The 19,165-nt window shown below is 39.5% G+C and overlaps 1 protein-coding gene across 3 annotated transcripts in view; it reads right to left on the bottom strand.

Moving 5' to 3' along the window:
• Nucleotides 1-19,165, bottom strand: part of ITSN1 (intersectin 1) — a 169,220-nt gene that overhangs the window by 71,827 nt on the left and 78,228 nt on the right. For 2 of the 3 annotated variants that reach the window (XM_065875723.1, XM_065875724.1), the window contains exons 16-19: nucleotides 16,192-16,319; nucleotides 13,053-13,279; nucleotides 11,106-11,227; nucleotides 1,453-1,700 (exon numbers count right to left, since the gene is read on the bottom strand). In XM_065875723.1, coding sequence (XP_065731795.1) covers nucleotides 1,453-1,700; nucleotides 11,106-11,227; nucleotides 13,053-13,279; nucleotides 16,192-16,319 — 725 coding nt within the window. Of the gene's footprint in view, nucleotides 1-1,452; nucleotides 1,701-9,346; nucleotides 9,362-11,105; nucleotides 11,228-13,052; nucleotides 13,280-16,191; nucleotides 16,320-19,165 lie in introns of all 3 variants that reach the window. The other variant, XM_065875722.1, reaches the window with a different exon arrangement.

Raw genomic sequence — 19,165 nt, 5'->3', positions numbered from 1 at the left:
GAAAGTCCAATCTGTTCATAAGTCCAACAAAGTTAGCCTAGGTACCCAACTAACATAATCGGCTATATAGTACTGTACTGTAATAGGTTTATAATACTTTTCACACAAATAATACATAAAAAACAGACACAAAAATAAATAAAACATTTTTAGTCTTACAATATAATGCCTTGAAAAGTACAGTTCAGTACCAGCTACATTACTGCTGCTTTTACGCTTGCTTCCCGACATCCTGGGGTTGAAATAAAGATACTGTACTACTATATTCTATACAGTACAGTATAGTAAAGTATACAAAAACACAACCATGTGACAATGTACGCCAGACGCGTGAACTGACTTATGTGATTGGACATGCGAATGCACGTTCACGTCTTTGAAAGTTCGCAACTTGAAGGTTTGTATGAGGGGACTTACTGATATATAACTGAATCACTTTGCTGTACACCTGAAACTAAAACAATATTATAAATCAACTATACTTCAATTAAGAAAAAAAATCGAGAGGAGAATTTCAACTTGTTTTCAATCATCTAATAAAAGACTACTTTTTAGCAGAGATTAGATAGGGAGGACCTTCTTTAGCACTTTCAACCATTTATGTGAAAATGTAAGTATGAAAAACTTGCTATTCCTTACATCCTTCCCTCTACTTCCTCCTGCCTTTGGTCATTACTCAGCTCTCTTTCCTCTATTTCCTCCACCTGGTCTTTCTCCAACATTAAGCCCTGACTCCTTGCCTTCAATTTGTTTCTTCTGAAAGATGATCAGACTTGAAAACAAATTTTAAACCCTTCTTACGTCCCTTTTACTTGAATGCCGGTATAAGATATTTTTAGACTACTGCACACCTAGACCAGTCCTATAACTGGAAGCGTGGACAGCGGCTTCATCTCTGCTTTCCAACCTCTGCTTACGCACTATGTTTAATGCCATTTCCTGATGACCAAAGGCATAGCACGAACAGTGGCCAAGAGTACACATCTCTTCGCTCTGGTGTACGTTTGTACAGGACTGATGAAAGAGAAAAGCTTCACAGGAAACAGCTTTCTATCTTATTCAAAACCACGTGACTAAATTCAATTTCTGTTTCTGTCCAGGAAAAAAAAAGTGCTATTTCCGTGCAGGAAATGACTCTAAATATTTGCTGTCATGGGTGTCAAGCACATTATTAGGAAAGTGTAGTTCTCCATTTCTTCCACAAGAATGTAAGATACAGATAAATTATTGAACAAAACAAGGGTCATAGGCTTAACTTTATCCCAGGGCAAATCACTGTTGAGCAATGATATAATTAAATCCAGGTCAGAGAATGCAATCCACAATTTGCCGGAAGACCAGAGAAAGTGGCCATGAAAATTACTCAGAGGTACAACCCAAGACTATAACAACACTTAAAAGATCACTAAGCTGGGATTTCAAAAATCATCAGAAGTAGCATCCTACACGTACGTGGAGCTGAAGTCGGCCCAGTTGTTGGGGGTCGTGGAGGGCTCTGCAGAGGTCACCGCGGAAGGAGCAGGGGTCTCACGTACAGCCAGTTTGGGTGCAGGGGTGGAGGCAGCATCAGTCACTGGTTTGACTGGGGCAGGAACCTCGTTTTCTGGGATTTTCTCTGCGTAGTTTGCAGGGAACCATCCTGTCTTTCCTTTTAATTCTCCTCCAAGCCAACCCGGTTCTCCAGTTTGGCTTTCATCCACCTGCAGGAGAGTCATAAAGTTTAATTCAGTGGAACTAAATCAACCCCTAAAGACACCAAACACTCTACCAGAACAAAGCCCCCGCCTCTGACCCGGTCAGACTAACACACGGCACAGACATTTCTTCACTTTATTCTTAGTCTAAGAGTCTGGAAAAATGGTCTCTAAACTTTAACTCTGAGGAAACAGTAGGTGCTATAATTCGAGTTCTTAGTCTTTTGTGCCTGTTTAGCTTCTTCTTTTTCCCCTAATAATAGCAGTTAAGACCAATAAGGAATCCTAATAAAGCCTACAGTTTAAATTTTTAGAGCTACTTTGAATTAGAAAGTGATTGACAGACTTCATCACTCAGGAAGTAAGTAATTATTAGAAATAATTTGACTTAGGTTTATTATTTAAAATTGAAAGCAAAGGGTGCAATCAATATGAATTTAGCACTCTAAAAAAAATCTCTAAGCTAAGCAGTACTTATTCAGCATAGGGACAAGGAGATAAAAAACAGAGCCTTAGATGTTTTCTACAGCAAGTAAAACTGGCTGCTGTGTTTAGCCATTTAAAAGCTCCACAGATACATGACGAGAAAATTAAGGAAATGATTATTTACAGCAACAATTAATTTTACTAAAGTCCTAGAGTTTTCTTTTGTATAAATTTCACTTTAATATTCACAAACATGCACGTGAGAATATAGAATTCTGCTATTAAAAAATTTCAGAGATTTATTACACTCGTGTTTTTAATGCTTGCATTTTATTTTAATTCTGACCAAAAGGATTAGTCAAAATCACCAGAATGATTCTACTTATCTTTAGAAGTTACCCTCACTATTTTATGAGCAACAGGAGATCAATATGAGGACAATTACATTCACTAGTAGGAAATTATTTTCATTACAATAAGTCAAATAAGGTTCTGTCAGAGACCTTATCCTATTTTGATTGCATAATATACTGCCTAAGGAGCAAAACATTGGACCTTAATATTGCTTTTTCGAAATCACTGAAATGAGTATGTAGGGTCTTAACAGTGATTTTGGAAACAGTGGCAAAAATACCAGTTTTCTAACCCATTCAAATATTCAGTTAAAAAAAAAAAAAACCCAAAGCAAATAACTATGGGACCAAACACCTGTTTGTATTCAGTGTAGAGTAATATGGTATAATGTTTATTAGCTTATTTGAATTAAAAAAAAATGCCTGGGGTAGGGGTGGAGAAAGTAGAATACAGGACTTCCTACTTAATTCTGCATGTTATTTATAAAATACTCAGTCCATAGGAGAGCTTCCTTGCTGCTCTACCTTAGGAACCCTATTGTCATGGGTAAAAGCAGTTTTTAAAGCTGAGAATTCTCCAAAAAGGAGTTCCAAAGGTTCTATTTTTGGCTTTACAGTTCTGGTGCTAACACTTGTATCAATGTGAGCACGTGGGCCACTTCTCATTCAGCCGCCCAGCATTGTTTTCTTCTTTCTTTCCTTTTTCTGGGCAGCCCGAATTGTTTCTCCAGATGAGGATTTAAGGTGACATTTTTTTCCCACTTGGATCTTATTTTCTGCTGAACTCAAATGGCTAGATGCCTTTTCTCTCTTGTTTATATTTATTGGTGATATTACGACGCACTTTAACTTTATTGCTGTTTTGCACTGGAAACACAGCTGTTTCTAGGTCAGCCTGAGCCGGGGCCTCCCCAGCTTCTCAGCGGGTTAAACAGCCCGGTTCCTGCCCCTTCCACACGTCCCAGGACAAGAGGTAAGGTCTGGCAGCAGTGAGTGAGGACCTGGAGCCAGACACAATCTCCGCCTCAGGACTGCAAAGTGGGGCTTCCCTGGTGGCGCAGTGGTTAAGGATCCACCTGCCAATGCAGGGGACACGGGTTCGAGCCCTGGTCTGGGAAGATCCCACATGCCGCGGAGCAACTAAGCCCCTGCGCCACAACTACTGAGCCTGTGCTCTAGAGTCCATGAGCCACAACTACTGAGCCCGCGCGCCTACAGCCCGTGCTCTGCAACAAGAGAAGCCACCACAATCAGAAGCCTGCGCACCATAAGGAAGACCCAACACAGCCTAAATTAAATAAATAAATTAAAAAAAAAAAAAAAGACTGCAAAGTGTCATGATTAAGAGTAGGGCTCTGCAATTAGACTGCCTCAGTTTTAACACCACTTCTACAGTATTAGCTGGTTGACTTTGGGCAAAGTGTAATCTCTTGGTGCCTTGGTTTCTTCACCTGTAAAATGAAGGATAATACCAGTACCTGTTTTATAATAGTTGTTGTAAAGAACGATAAGTATCTATCGATAAGTATCTGCTTGGTATATGAGACGTGCTTAATGACAGATTTTCTAAAGCCATCTCTCCTGTTGTCCAGGTCTGACTCTACTGCAGTTCTCTTTTGCCCTGTTCTAAAAGCCTGGCCTCTATTTGACCCTGTTTACTTTAGGTAACCAGAGATTTCTGGTTCTCTATGGGGAGTTCCCTGCTCTAGAAACCTGTCTAGCACCTTAGGTCCTCGGGGTTGGCCTTCCTATCTTCCTGTAGGGGCTGGAATGCGATCCCTGATCACGACCTATCAAACTCCTACTGGTCTAAGCTAGTTGGACCTCCTTGAATGCCAGCTGCTTTACTTAATTATGTCCTGTGACCCACTGTCATTCCCTTGAGACATGGGTCTTACCTGGTTAACCAGACTTTTGGTTGACATCTGGAATTGGATCTGAAGCCCTGAGGAAATGTTCCACCCTATGGGCAGGTCTAGCTCACACCCTAGTTGATCACACCCAGCCTTGTCCCCTGATATGACAGAAAGCAGGCTTCACCACTGAAAGGTGCTTGTGTGTACTCAGGAACGGGAGAGGGTGCCACATCAGCTCCTTATCCCTGCAAATAAGAGTTTCTGCCATCCCTGAGGGCAATGGTGAAATCAGTATTTCACTTTTAACCAAGGAAATCCATCAGTCAATTTGAACAAACAATAATCTCAATTAGTTTGATCTATTCTTGAGGGCAATGGTAAAATCAGTATTTCACTTTTAACCAAGGAAATCCATCAGTCAACTTGAACAAACAATAATCTCAATTAGTTTGATCTATTCTTATATGAATCCATTAATTTTAATGAGTAATTAAATTTTAATTTTAAGGTTCAGAGGTTATAATAAAAATTCCCTCCTAACATTAAATTAACCACTTAGAAAAAGCATAAGGGGTCTCATATGAAAATGAGAAATATTCCTTCCTGGATCAAAGCTTTACTCAAAATGCCAATCCCCTTGTGGAAAAACGAGACATAAAATTAGGATAGAATAAGCAAAGTCAAGCACACAAACTTCTTTGTAATGTGGCTGGCTATAATGTGGACTTATACACACATAGGGTAGATTCATCTATCGGTGGCTGTAAGTCAGGGGGATTTTGATATTAACAATATTGGTCTTTTTAAAAATAATTAATTGATTTATATTTATTTTTGGCTGCGTTAGGTCTTCGTTGCTGCGCGTGGGCTTTCTCTAGTTGCGGTGAGCGGGGGCTACTCTTCATTGCGGTGCACGGGCTTCTCATTGCGGTGGCTTCTCTTGTTGCGGAGCACGGGCTCTAGGCGCCGCAGGCTTCAGTAGTCGTGGCATGCAGGCTCGGTAGTTGTGGCTCGCGGGTTTAGTTGCTCCGCAGCATGTGGGATCTTCCCGGGTCAGAGCTTGAACCCGTGTCCCCTGCATTGGCAGGTGGATTCTTTACCACTGCACCACCAGGGAAGACCAGCAATATTGGTCTTAATACAATTTCATTTAATCAGCCCCACAGCAACACCTCAAAGCATTTGGGGTCATTCTAGTGAAACATCAAAGTGGGAAGCACAAACCCCAAATGTTGCTTAAATGTCTGGGAATATGTTACAGATCTAGTCTATGAACTGTTAATAATTATGCACTGCATACTGTAGGGCACTGATGCAACAGTCAAATGCACACAGCGTATCAGGTTCAAGTACACGTGGCTGAAACCCAATAATATCATATTTCTTTTCTCAATGTTCATATGCTTCATGACCGCCATCTTCACGGTGACACTGAGATTTTTAAAGCCTCTGACCTTGTCACAAAGAAGGGTAACAGAAATTCCCTCTCCCCTCACAAGCAGGACAAAGGGCATGGACAGCAAACAGGTTTAAACTGTGTACCAACTTAGACCCACCAGTGCAGCTGCCTGGGATGTGCTGCAGAATGTAGGGAGAAGCACGCTTCGTACATTTGCTAGTTTGGAAGTAAAAGGTTTCCCCCAAGCTCCTGGATGAGGATATTAAGACTGTTTTCTAAAGCGCAAATCTAGAGGTTGGCAAAATTTTCCTTAACTTGCGCAGCGACTGAACCGTGCAGCTGTAGCACAAAAGCAGCTGTAAGCAATATGTAAATGCACACGCCTGAATGTGTTCCAGTAAAACTTTATTACAAAACAGGCACGGGCTGGATTTGGTCCACCCCCGGAATCACGTATGTGCTGCTCCCTCAACACAGCAATGGCTCAGATGTTAAGATTACAGAAATCTAAGAAAGGCAGGAAATAAAAGGTACTGACTACACTGAAACAAAACAAAAAACCCCAAAACAATTCTCCATCAAGAAAAGAAAAGGAAAAAAGAATGAGTTTAAATTGTTACAAAAGAAACACTAAATTAGAAGATAAACAACTTTCTGAATGAACTGATGGGTTGATGACTGACAGCCCCTAAAGAAGTCTCCTTTTTTGGATATCTCTAAGAAGAGGATATTTCCCAGAATGACTTGGGATTAGTCCTGACAGAAAAGAAATTAGGTTAGATCAGTGGTTCCCTAAACTGACTCCCTGATAGAACCACCTGGACAAGATTTTGAATCCTAAATATGGATGAAAAGTTCCCACAGTCTCTGGGGGTGAGTCCTGGATTGGTTGTGGGGTTTTTTTGTTTTTTTAAGGTCCCTGAGCAGGATTGATGCACTCAGCCCTGCACCATTTAAAACCAGCTGAGTAGATCATCAGCCTGTATTCTTAAGATAAACTTCAACAAAATGGCAGTGAGCAGAGGTGTTCCAATTTCTTTTTTTTTTCTGGCTGCGTGGCATGTGGGATTTTAGTTCCCTGACCACGGATCGAATCTGCGCCCCCTGCATTGGAAGAGTGGTCTTAACCTCTGGACTGCCAGGGAAGTCCCTAATCTCTTATGCTATTCCAATACATTGTGGATGTCAAATTGGACTTATTCACCCTCCAGGTATTGGGACCTCCAGATCAGAAGACAGGCCATAGATTTTCAAAGTATCTAAGCCTTAGTTGTCCAGGTCAAACTCAATTAAGATGTTTCCATTCAGAAGTCTTCCCTGAGCACCTTAGTTCACTCTGATTTCTTTCCTCTTTTACATTCCTAGCAGTTAGTGAGCATTCATTGGGAACTTTATCACACAATGGCCTTTTCATGTGTTTCTCCCTATTTTTCTAAAGAGATTTTAAACATATGAATGGGAGAATTATCTTATATTTTTTTGTATTGTCAACAACATTTAGAACAGGATGATATATAAAATACCACTTTAATATTTGTTAATCATGAAAAAATATTTTTGGAGAAAATTGCGCTGATAATCAAGTTTTTTTAACAACAAAATATTTTTTAAAGCCCCCTCCAAGACTGCCTACATTAAAACAGAAAACGTTGCTAGACTTCTAAAATCTAACAGGTATAGTTAGCTACTTTTCAAAGAAGTTTGAGAAATCTGAGAAGCCGATGATTACTGTGCCCACAAAAGTAAGTGAACTCCTGATTATTCAACCAAGACAGATTGCTAGGAATGTTCTATTGCGTATTTTTCATGATCGTGTTTCTCAACTGCAAACTTCATGAAATAAAAAAATTGCTACGATTACATGTCCATTTCCACTTGTTGGGTACCGATCATTAGCCTCACAAACATAATACAGTAGAATGCCATTTGAGGTGTCTTGCTGCATCTTGTGGTACAAAATGAAGACACCAACGCTGTCCCCTCCGCAAGAGAATACAGTATACCTCACAGCACAGCCCCTTCGTTAACATATGTGGGATGTCTGAGATAAAATAAACACCATTCCAGGCCTGTTAATAGTTGTCGAAGTTGGATTTATCTTTAGTGTTTCATTAAAAATTACAAATGTTAATACATTTGTAAACATGAATATAGAATTACGTAGAATTAAACATGAAAGACACCTCTCTAACTGCCCAGTGGTAACCACTGTGAACAGTTTGATGCCTATACCGCGAGACTGTAAACTATATACGTAAAAACATTCATAGACACACACAGAGCTTTTTATTTAACCAAATGCAATTATGCTATACATATTGTTTCTGCTTTTTTACTAGAGTTTATTTGTATATGTAGATCTGTGTAATTTTTTTAAAATCTTCATTATATTTATTGTTTAGCTGTATCACAATTTATTTAAACTATTCCCTTACTGATGGATACTGGGCTGTTCCTTGTTTGCTTTTACCAACAATGTTGCAGTGAACATCCATGGACACATTTATTTGTGCACTTGCTAAAAACAGCCTAGAGGAGGGAGAGTAACAGAATTCCTAGGTCAAGGGGAATGAGAATTTTAAATTTGAATAGGTATTGCTGCCAAATTGCCCTCCAAATGGCTTAGCCAATTCATACAACCATGCTGATGATGTATATTGTATCCACTTTCCTACACTCTTGACAAAGCTTAATATTATCAAACTCTTAAACTTGCTCACCGGAGAGATGAAATATGCTATCTCATTTTTAACATTTACATTTTCCTGATCACCAAAGAAAGAAGCATCTTTTTGTATTTTTTTTTGCATTACACAGGCCTCTCACTGTTGTGGCCTCTCCTGTTGCGGAGCACAGGCTCCAGATGCACAGGCTCAGCAGCCATGGCTCACGGGCCCAGCCGCTCTGCGGCATGTGGGACCCTCCCGGACCGGGGCACGAACCCGTGTCCCCTGCAGTGGCAGGCGGACTCTCAACCACTGTGCCACCAGGGAAGCCCCTTTTTGTATTTTTTAAAAATCATTTACTTTTCTTCATCTGTATATGTCTCTTTATATCCTCAGCCAACTTTTTAAAGCTGTGGGTTTCTTTCATATTAACTTTTCAGAGTCTTTATGTAATATGGATAGTGACCCTTTGTCTCCTATGTATTTTGCAATCTACTGGATTTAATTTTTTAATATTGTCAAATCTGTCCATTTTTGTCATTGATGGCTTCTAGTTCTAACTCAGAAAGGCATTTCTTAGAAAACTATTCCAATATTCTCCTTAAAAATAAAGGAAAAAAAAAGGCTTTTTAAAAAGAATTTTAAGTTTAACCTACTTGGAACTTATTTTTGCCCATGATTTGAGACACAGACTTGACCTAATAATTTGCCAATACGGAAACTTCAAGTTAGTCCTTTCATGGAATCTAGCAAACAGAAACCTGGTAACACAAACTTTTACACCTTTTTCTTCATTTTCTATTTTAAGCACAACCTACTACACAAACTCAAAACATCTTTTTACTGCCACGACAACACCCAAAGATATGTGTACTTACACAGAATTAAACTGATTTAAGAGAACAAAACATTTAATAAGATGCAGACTTCCTGACAGTCACAAGGCACTCACCCATTCCCCTTTAACCTCCACCAGGAAAGCAAAGGTTTGAAAGCAAGGCAAAATACATGTTTAATGAAATGTTTCATTCTCATGGTATATCTACACTCTATTCTTCTAGTGGGGCTGGTGCTTAACTAGTCAGTTTGAGGAAAAGGACTCAGTACCATTGTAACAAGACTATGTTTCAAAAAAAATAGCAATATATACTCATTAAAATATAGATCATCTGTAACATTTCCTTATCGTAATATTTGGTAACACTTCCTTATTTCAGGAAGAGAACATTACTTTTCTGCACCTTGTGTTGCAACAAAATCCAGTTTCAAATATGTTAGGCTTTTTTTTTTTTTTTAAAGCAGTATAAAAATCAACTTTGTAATGAGGTCTTCTCTGCTATGGCATTGTACCTTCATAATGTTTAGATTCCTGCTATTGCATGGTATTTAGATAATTTCCAATGAATCTGCTTTAAAAGGCACAAGATATTTCAAAGACTAGGCAGGAGGAATAAAGCAGCCTCAGGCCATTAGGAAAAAGAAGATGGGGAAGAATTTGCGAAACACTCGGCCCGGGTCACCATTCACGTGCAGTGTGGTGCGTCCACACTTGAGAGAAACCAGCAGTTCTTTCTGTAAAGAATGAGTGAGGCTGGCGCCCAAGCATTCAAAACTCTGTGCTGGATGAAGGCAGAGAGATTACTGGAAGAGGGTTTCGTTATTGTTAGCGAGATGTTGACTTTGAAAAATTCTGGAGCATTGGGCATGACTCCCTTATTTCCAGCCCATAAGAACTAGAGAAAAACCTATCAGAAAATAAGGGGAGAAGGGATTGAGTTCTTTGAGGACCAAACACACTGTTCTTTCTATATATTTTGGCCCATGAAAGATCACATACTCTAAATACAGATACGATGCATAAATGGAAGATGAATGCATGAGTAATTACAGTGACTGCATGTCACCCTTTTATACTTCAAAGACATGGGTCCTACTATGGGAAGTGTGTTTGTCTCAAATCTTAACTTTCATAGTTCTTAAAAAAAATTCTGAACCATTTCCATAATAAAAAGAAAAAAAAAAGCCAACAGTAATGCAAAGCTTAACCACTTCTAAGACTTACGTTAATAACTGGATTGAGGAACTACTATTTTCTTTTAGGAAATAATTTAGGTCAACCACATTGCTTTATTCTTTCTTAAACTGGTTACTATAGTTTTAGTTACAATCATAAGATTGTTATTATTATAATTAACAAGCAAAGTTCTAAACTCTTTCATCTGTTCATTTATAGAGTAGGAAAGCAGGTTAACTGTATCTAATTCATTACTCTTCACACAATTCAAAGTTTACACAAAGGGAAGAAAAGATGCTTTGACCCAAAGATACAAAAATTATCAGTGGCAACTATGAAAATGATGATCAAGCATTTTGCATTTAAAACTATTTCTGAAAGACTACTTTTAATATCTAAGTAGTAAACTAAACTCTAAAATTACCAGAGCTTTACACATTTAAAATTATGCAAGGCTATGTTAAGAACCCATTTTCTTTAACAATCCTATTTTAAAGTGATGCTGGGATACGTTTTTAAGTGCCAACTTTCATTCTAATAGAAAAGGAAGAAGAGTGAGGCTATACTTCAAAAACTCAAATGTTGGATTACTGGATTTCACACTCACTAACCATTTTACAATTGTCAAATAAAGTACAAAAAGAGGACAGATGCTAACCATCAACAGAAAGCACGCTTTCGCTGGAGTCTTTCTTACCATGACTATATCTCCTGGCTGGATCGTGATTTCATCGTGACTTCTGGACTCAAAGGGATAGAGTGCTCGGTAATACACCACCTTTACATTCTCCTGTGCAGAAATGCTAAGTGGACCTTTTTCTGTTTACGAGGAAAGAAGGAGAAGGGAACAAAAATAAAACGTTACACGGAACACAAATGCATGACACAAGCCAAATTACAGACATCTATCTCCTCTGCTGCCTATCTTAACATCTGAACAATTTACATCTACTCAAGGAATTTCTGGAACACATAGTGAGGATGTGTTTGGTTCTGAAACCAAAGGAGAGCCAAATCTGATGTCAGCAACTAGAACCCATCAGAGAGGTCATTAGTGGATGCTAAACCAAGGTCATCCCAGTGCTGAGTGCAGTGAGGCTGCCTGAAGTCCCTGTTCTCTGCTCCCTGGCCTAGGCGTCAACAGTGCGCATCTATAAAGCATCCAGACCTCTTTCCCCCATGCAGGGTGTCTAGCACGATGCAGCAGTTCGAATGTGATGCAAATTTGAAACAGCCAACTCATAGGGGAGGGGGCAAAGAAGCACAACTTTAACTTTCCATATTAAGAGACATGGAAAGGTTGATGTTTTAGGCCCTCAATGTGGTCATGTAAAACATAAGTGCTGATTTCACCAAGAACCGTTCTTATTGATCATTCAATTGTAATTCCTGGTGAATTACACGTCCTAGAGAAAAAAATGAACCAAGGACAGACCCTAGATGAAAATAATGTAGCTTTTCAATGAAGTAAAATTTTTGAAAATGCACGTGAGCAGAGGATATTTTGGATCCTGATTAATAACTACTCACAGCCCTCTGTACTGTTTTTACCCAAGAGCTGCAAGTATTTTGATACACACCTATTTTCTCTGAAAAGCCGTGAAAGTACTATCTTTGTGTCATCTTGAACTGAATGATGTGCATAATTTCCCACTGACCAAAGGAGAAAAAAAATCCTCATTTTATACCAAGAGGACGCATAAGGAACTTAAGATCAAGTCATGGTGAAATAATTTTCAGATCAAAAAAAATATTAAAACATATTTTGTCCTCATATGGCACAGGCTCCTGTGTGGATCTGATGGCTTGCCAGTCTTTCTCCCTGGACTGCATGCTTGAGGCAGGGAGGGTGTCGGCCAACTCTGAACCCTCACTCCCATCCCTGCCTGCTGTGCAAACAGGAAACAAACATTTGTCATTTGCCAAACAAAGGAAAAGGCCATCACTTTCCTCAGCTGAGTGTTATCTCTTAAGCTTTACAATATCGTACAGCCACACAAGAATTTAAAAAATACATTCTAGTTTGCATCTGATAAAAGGGATAACGTTTTTTAGCTATTTCAAAGTCTTTCATTTATCGTTATTTATAAAGACGTAACTTATGTTCAAAGGGCAAAAAAAAAAAACGTTTCAAAAGGTAAGAACACAGTTGTACGCAGTGCAGACTGAGGACAGTGAATGTCACGTCACTACAGGCAAGGGGAAGAAGTGCCACTTCCTGCTTTTGAGACAGCCCTGAAATTCCCAGAGAACATAACAAAACAGAGAAGCAGGAAGGGTTATGACCTCCATTTGGAATACAGGTGTATGAATGGGGCTTGGCAATGAAACTTCATGCCACTGTCGTCTGCAAAATACTTCTGGATGCCAAAGGTTGGCACAGTGTGGGGAGAACTAAACAGACATTTGATGATGCTAGAAGATGAACAGCTGCACCATCCAAAATAAGACGCTGACGTCTCATCGCTATGAACACAGCCAAGATAGAGCCTGATAAGACATGAACATTTCCCGAGAGGATCTGGGAGAACAGGACTTTTTTTTAATTTTTATTTTATATTGGGGTATAGTTGATTTATGATGTTGTGTTAGTTTCAGGTGTAGAAAAGGACTTATTTGCTAGAATAATTTTGGCCTCTCATACCTGCAGTGGACCAGGGTGCTTGGACAGCTGGCTTAGCTGGCTCTTGTTGATGGAAAAGCCGACTCAGCTTGTCTTGCATTTCCTGTTTGCCCTTTTCCTCACTCTCCTTCTTTTTGACACTCTCTTCCCTTTTGAGTTTTTCCTCCTCGTGGGGTTTTCTTGGCCGCTGATGCTCATCTTCTTGTTGCACGTGCTCCAGCCACTGCTGGTCCCTTTCCTGAGCTCGTCTGTCAACAAAATGCCTGATTACAGCAGGGAAGCAACTCCCAAGTTAACACTGCTGTGTGGTCTCTTTGCACAAAGAGCTCCATCTAGTCAATGGGATGCTAAACACCAAGGGATATTGTTCTTCAGATGGAGGGATCGGAATCAATGAAACAGAGGCTCTCAGGGCTCCCTTTCTGAGTGAGATGAAATCACATGATGTAGAAAAACACAGAAAGAAAATTCCTGATGTAGCTAGCTTATAAAGTGATTAGAAAAAAAACACAAAAATACTTCTCGATTTTAAAACTGGCATATAATTGCAAAGAAAAATAAAAGCCATACAACATAGGAACATAACTTCCATGAAGAGAAAGTATACCCAGCACTGCAAATGAAATATTGCTTAAAGAAGTCCATGAACAATTAGATCACTGAGGGGACACACTGTATGTACACGCACACAAGTAGCTCCCCAGAAATGAAGCGGGAACCAACAGGTTATTTTGAACCCTTGAGGTAGTAACCAACCCTTACTAAGCAACAGTTTCTATGTATCTTACTGAATTCGACTGCTTTGTTTTTTAAACTAGCTGACACAAAGTGCAATTAAATATAGGCCTTGAAAAATATGATGGCCTCAACCTGAAATCCATAGGAAAAGATCGGGGATGATTTTTTCCTCATTCCATAATATTTTAGAAAATCAGAAAACACTTTAAATGATCACACATTAAATGAAACTAATGTGGGACTTCCCTGGTGGCACAGTGGGTAAGACTCTGAGCTCCCAATGCAGGGGGCCTGGGTTTGACCCCTGGTCAGGGAACTAGATCCCACAGGCATGCCGCAACTAAGAGTTTGCTTGCCACAGCTAAGGAGCCTGCCTGCCGCAACTAAGGAGCCCATGCGCTGCAACTAAGACATGGTACAACAAAATAAAGAAAGAAAGAAACTAATGTGCAATAATAAATGATACCATGTTAATAATAACTAGTCCTCCACGTTTGTTAACTACTTTAACCCTCACACTAGGTAGGTAGGTCCTATCATTATCATCCAAATTTTACAGATGAAAATGAGGCAGAGGGAGTGAATGACTTGTCCAAGGTCACACAGCCACACCAGCTTGGGGACCACTTCAGGCAGCCTGGTTCTAAAGTCTACAGCATGAATCGCTAGCCTGTGACATGGCTAACGCACAAAGGTCATCTCCTGGAACTAGGAAACTGCTAAGAGAACATGATATAAACAAATAAAACTTTTATTCTCCATTAAAAAAATATTATATTTATTTCTACTCTGTATAAACGTGAATCTTTACTGCAGTAGAATTCTTTTCAATTTAAATCAAGCATTTCACTTACAATTTTCAAAACATCTTTTAAGAAAGCATAAAAGACATTTTTTGGAGGGGTAGGAATGTTAATTGTTATTCATAACAACAAATAAAATTTGCTTAACATATTCCACCAATAAAGGCCACCATTTATAAAAGCATATAACCACGTAATTTCTGAAGTTAAATTTTGGGTGCTATTTATCATACAATTGTAAGCAGAAAATTTAAACTTTTATATCATGACACTGTATGTGTATTTCTACTCTGTAGGAAAGTGAAACTTTGGTGCAGTGTATTGTGAATAATAAACTTCGAAGATAAGAAAATGATGGAGTTAATCAACATATCCAAGGAATTAATCCCTGGGACATAATCCTAGACCTACCTCCTTCTACCAAGAGAACCATAAAAAAGACAAAAACAAAAAGACAAAAACATCAAATGCAAAATACAATATGTACCCATAATAAAAAGTGCTGCAGAAGTGCACCCTGGGGACTTCCCCGGTGGTCCAGTGGTAAAGAATCCATCTTCCAATGCAGGGGACTCGGGCTTGATCCCTGGTTGGGGTACTAAGATACCACATGCCGTGGGGCAACTAAGCCCACGTGCCACAACTACTGAGCCTGCTTGCCTCAACTAGAGAGCCCATATGCTGCAAACTAAAGAGCCCATGCGCTCTGGACCCCGCACGCCACAACTAGAGAAAAGCCCGTGCACCGCAACGAAGATCCCACATGCCACAACTAAGACCTGATGCAGCCAAAAATGAAATTAAAATAAATAAATGTTAAAAAAAAAAAAAAATGTGCACCCTGGCAGTTAAACTGAGCTCAGGCCAGTAAAAGTCAGTGACTTGCCTAAAGTATGAGTTTCTTCATCTTTTTAGTCTAATTACAATAACCAATTTTTATAATTTACACTATACCATTGGGATATTTGGTCACTTCTGTTTCTTGGGAGTCTAAAATCAATTTGTAGTCTAAAAAGCAAATATCTGATAACAAAATCAGACACACCAAAAGGGAAACAATAAATTTCTACAATTTACTATGAAAGGTTACAAATAAAAGACTACAGACATAAATATTCCAACAAAAATGTGTCTGTGTCCTAAGCAGCAGCAGCAACAGCAAATTTTCTCCTTTTGTACTCGAGTTTCACTTGCAGTTGAAAAAAAAGAAGAAAGAAGATGGCGTGGTATACTTGCAGTCTCACTGGAGAAACCCTGTGTGGCCACTGAGCTCAGGGACTTTGATTTGAAACCCAGGACTCTGACGCCCACTGTTATTAAAAGGCTGTGAACTGGAAACGTATTTTGGTCATTGGCATGCAAACAAGCATACCAAGTGTCCCAATTTCTTGTATAATTACATTTATCTACATAGTCGTAGCCTGAGAGAGCTCTGGGCACCAACCAAAAACTTTGGGGGGTACTTATACATGCAAAGATTTATATAAACATGTGCCCACACACACATTAAAGACTGAAGGCTCTTTCTGGTGCAGTAAGAACTTGGAGAAGCCCGGCAAAGAATAGTAAATACTCAAAGTTCCTTCCAGAAGGGTCCACAATCCACTGAAAAGACTCACCTTTGGGCTTCACCTTTTTGTTTTTCTAATTCTATAATCTTTCGCTCTTGTTCTTTCTGTTTCAGTCGTTCAGCCTCTATGGACTTCTGTTTCTGTAGCTGCTGCTTATTATGTATTTCTCTTAGTTCCTATAAATGATCAAGAAACAGTTCATGTAATGACATGCGCTGATAGACATTTCCACTGTTTATCAGCATGCAACGTTTCATAGTGGGGAAGCCCAGACACGTAGGAGATAATGCTTCAGGTTTGAAAAACGTTAACTTGGAAAACAAAAATCACTCTACATTTTGACATGACTGATCTCCAGAAGCTGTCTGAGATCATATTTTAGTGAGCCATAACACACTGCACCATGGTCCATGAGGTGCTTTAGAAGGAGCTTGCTAGGGACGAGCATTAGAAAAATTATACTGCTCAGGGCTCAGCAACAATAATGGAACTCAACCAATTTTGAGACACCGTGATGATCTTGAATGGAATCTTAAGATTCTTTTGATAATAATCAACACCAACCTCCACTGGCTTTGAAGATGTACACACTTCTTCATACACTTGCTCCACTAAACCATTACAACCTCACCTCCTTCTTATGATATGCTGCTTTGAAACAAAACAACATCCTTCTCCTCCACAACTTTGAGTCTCCCCCTAGGGTATATTTTTCTTCAAATCAGACCTCTTCCGAAGCATCTTTTCTTATTAAAACCATGTGTGAAGCTGACAGCTGCCCCAGACTAAGCCAGCAGTCAGATGGAAAGTAAAAAGCTATAATTTGATTATCACTTTGGATCCGATTTCCTCATTTGATACTAACACAGGAACAACAGTAATTTCCTTAGCATGCTACTGAAAATAAAGTGTATTTTATGATATTTAAAGTACTCAAGTCAGAAGTTTAAACATCCAAAAATATGAAGAACAAAGAAATGCCTGTTGGTGGGGGAAAACCCTCTGATTCCATAGGAATCAAATGGTCACTAACAGATTCAGTCACCAAATCTCTTCTTACTTGTGTTAACAATAAATCAGACAAGTCAAAGTGTCCAATAGAACCAAGAGTAAAGTTCCAGTTGACTTCTTGGTCTGGCTAACTAGGGGGGCAGCCAAGGGGTCTATATGGTGAGATTTAGGAACTAAGGCCTGGGCTTCCCTGATGGCGCAGTGGTTGAGAGTCCGCCTGCCGACGCAGGGGACATGGGTTCATGCCCCGTTCCGGGAAGATCCCACATGCTGCGGAGTGGCTGGGCCCATGAGCCATGACTGCTGAGCCTGCGTGTCCGGAGCCTGCGCTTCACAATGGGAGAGGCCACAACAGTGAGAGGCCCGCTACCGCCGCAAAAAAAAAAAAAAAAAGAACTAAGGCCTGCCCTGTCTTCTCTTGATTTGCTCACTGGTAAGTCCAGATGGGTAGGTTTCTTCCTGCCTTATTTCTACCTTTAGATTTCATTCACAGATCAGACATCAAAGGTAGAGAGATTGTCTGAAGAAGATCAGTGTTAAAATGCACTTATTCCTAGAGAAAAGCCCTAAAGTGAGGCTAACCTTTTCCTACTAGCTAGACCGTTTTTAAGATAAAGTTAGAATGTATGTAACAAGCATTCTGTATACCATAAGTGACATTGAGAGGTCCTAAAAGGGATCAATGCGATACGAGAAAAAGTTTAACTGGAGATCAGGAGGTTAGGGGGAGCAGGTACTGGGCAAGGAGGAAGGACTGGAGAGAAGGAGGTACTTGAAGAGGGGGAAGGAAGGAAAGAAGGAAGGGGCTTCAGTAGAGAACCCAGCAGATGAGCCTGGGAATAACCAGACAGGATGCAGCCGGAAGACACAATTTTGTAAGGCACAAATTGAAGGACTATTCCCTGTGGCTGCAGCCATGGGCATGTGACTTCCAAATTATGAAGCGTACTTGAGACAGGAGTTTAGCTATAGAGGGGCCATGGAAGGCCAAGAATGGAAACTGGAACATAATGATGACGCCTTGGTCTGTTTACAGTTCTAAGAGACAAAAATCAACATCACAAAAGAAGAATTCCATTTTTCATCATCTTTCTCACTGCTATACCACGGGATGTAAAACTTTAATGTGATAAAAGTTCAGCAGTATTGCTTTTCATAGTAATTTGGACTCAAGCATAAATAGTAATCTCTAAAAACATGAATAAAAAATCTGGTTAATATCTGGGATTTGATATTTCAGAGACAAATGGAAAATAAGGGTCAATTTCTGTTAGAGTTATTCGCACTCTTGGTTCAAGTTAATATCTACGTGAAAAGGAAAACTGCAGTGGAATGCTATTAATCGAAACTCTATATGTCCTGAGAGAGGAAGTCAAAAGTTTGCCTCTGCATAGACAGGGATGGCCCACTCTGTCACTGACCCAATGGCTGAGACCCTTTAAAAAGAAGGGTAAGAAGTGATGAAAATTTACTTTTTTTCCTATTTTCAAATTTCATCTTCAACTGCACAAAATTCTCAAATAGGTTCAGAAAAATAATTTATGGCAACAGACTATAATTGAAAGGTACTGAACTGGGAACAAAGATACCAGGATTTTAATCTCAGGTCCCTGATATGCACCACAAGCTAAATCAGAGTAGACAATCTTTAGTTTTTAGTTTTAAGATCTGTTAAATTGTTAGACATTGTTCATCACCATAAAAATTTATTCTCTATTTATCTGTGTCTCTTTTATTTAGGATTTTATTCTATTACATAAACTAAAAAGGTATAACCAGTAAGCAAAATAATTCTAAGCTGAAATTAAATACAAAAGAGTAAGGAGTGACAGAGGAGGGGACTTGCCTGGTGGTGCAGTGGTTAAGAATCCACCTGCCAATGCAGGGGACACGGGTTCGAGCCCTGGTCCAGGCAGATCCCATATGCCGTGGAGTAACTAAGCCTGCGCACCACAACAAAGAGTAGCCCCCGCTCGCCACAACTAGAGAAAGCCCGTGTGCAGCAACGAAG

The sequence above is a fragment of the Phocoena phocoena genome, chromosome 4 (genome assembly GCF_963924675.1).
Source record: "Phocoena phocoena chromosome 4, mPhoPho1.1, whole genome shotgun sequence".
Lineage (NCBI taxonomy): Eukaryota > Metazoa > Chordata > Mammalia > Artiodactyla > Phocoenidae > Phocoena > Phocoena phocoena.
Note: the sequence above shows the minus strand (reverse complement) of the source record. Positions and strands in the feature narration are given on the sequence as shown.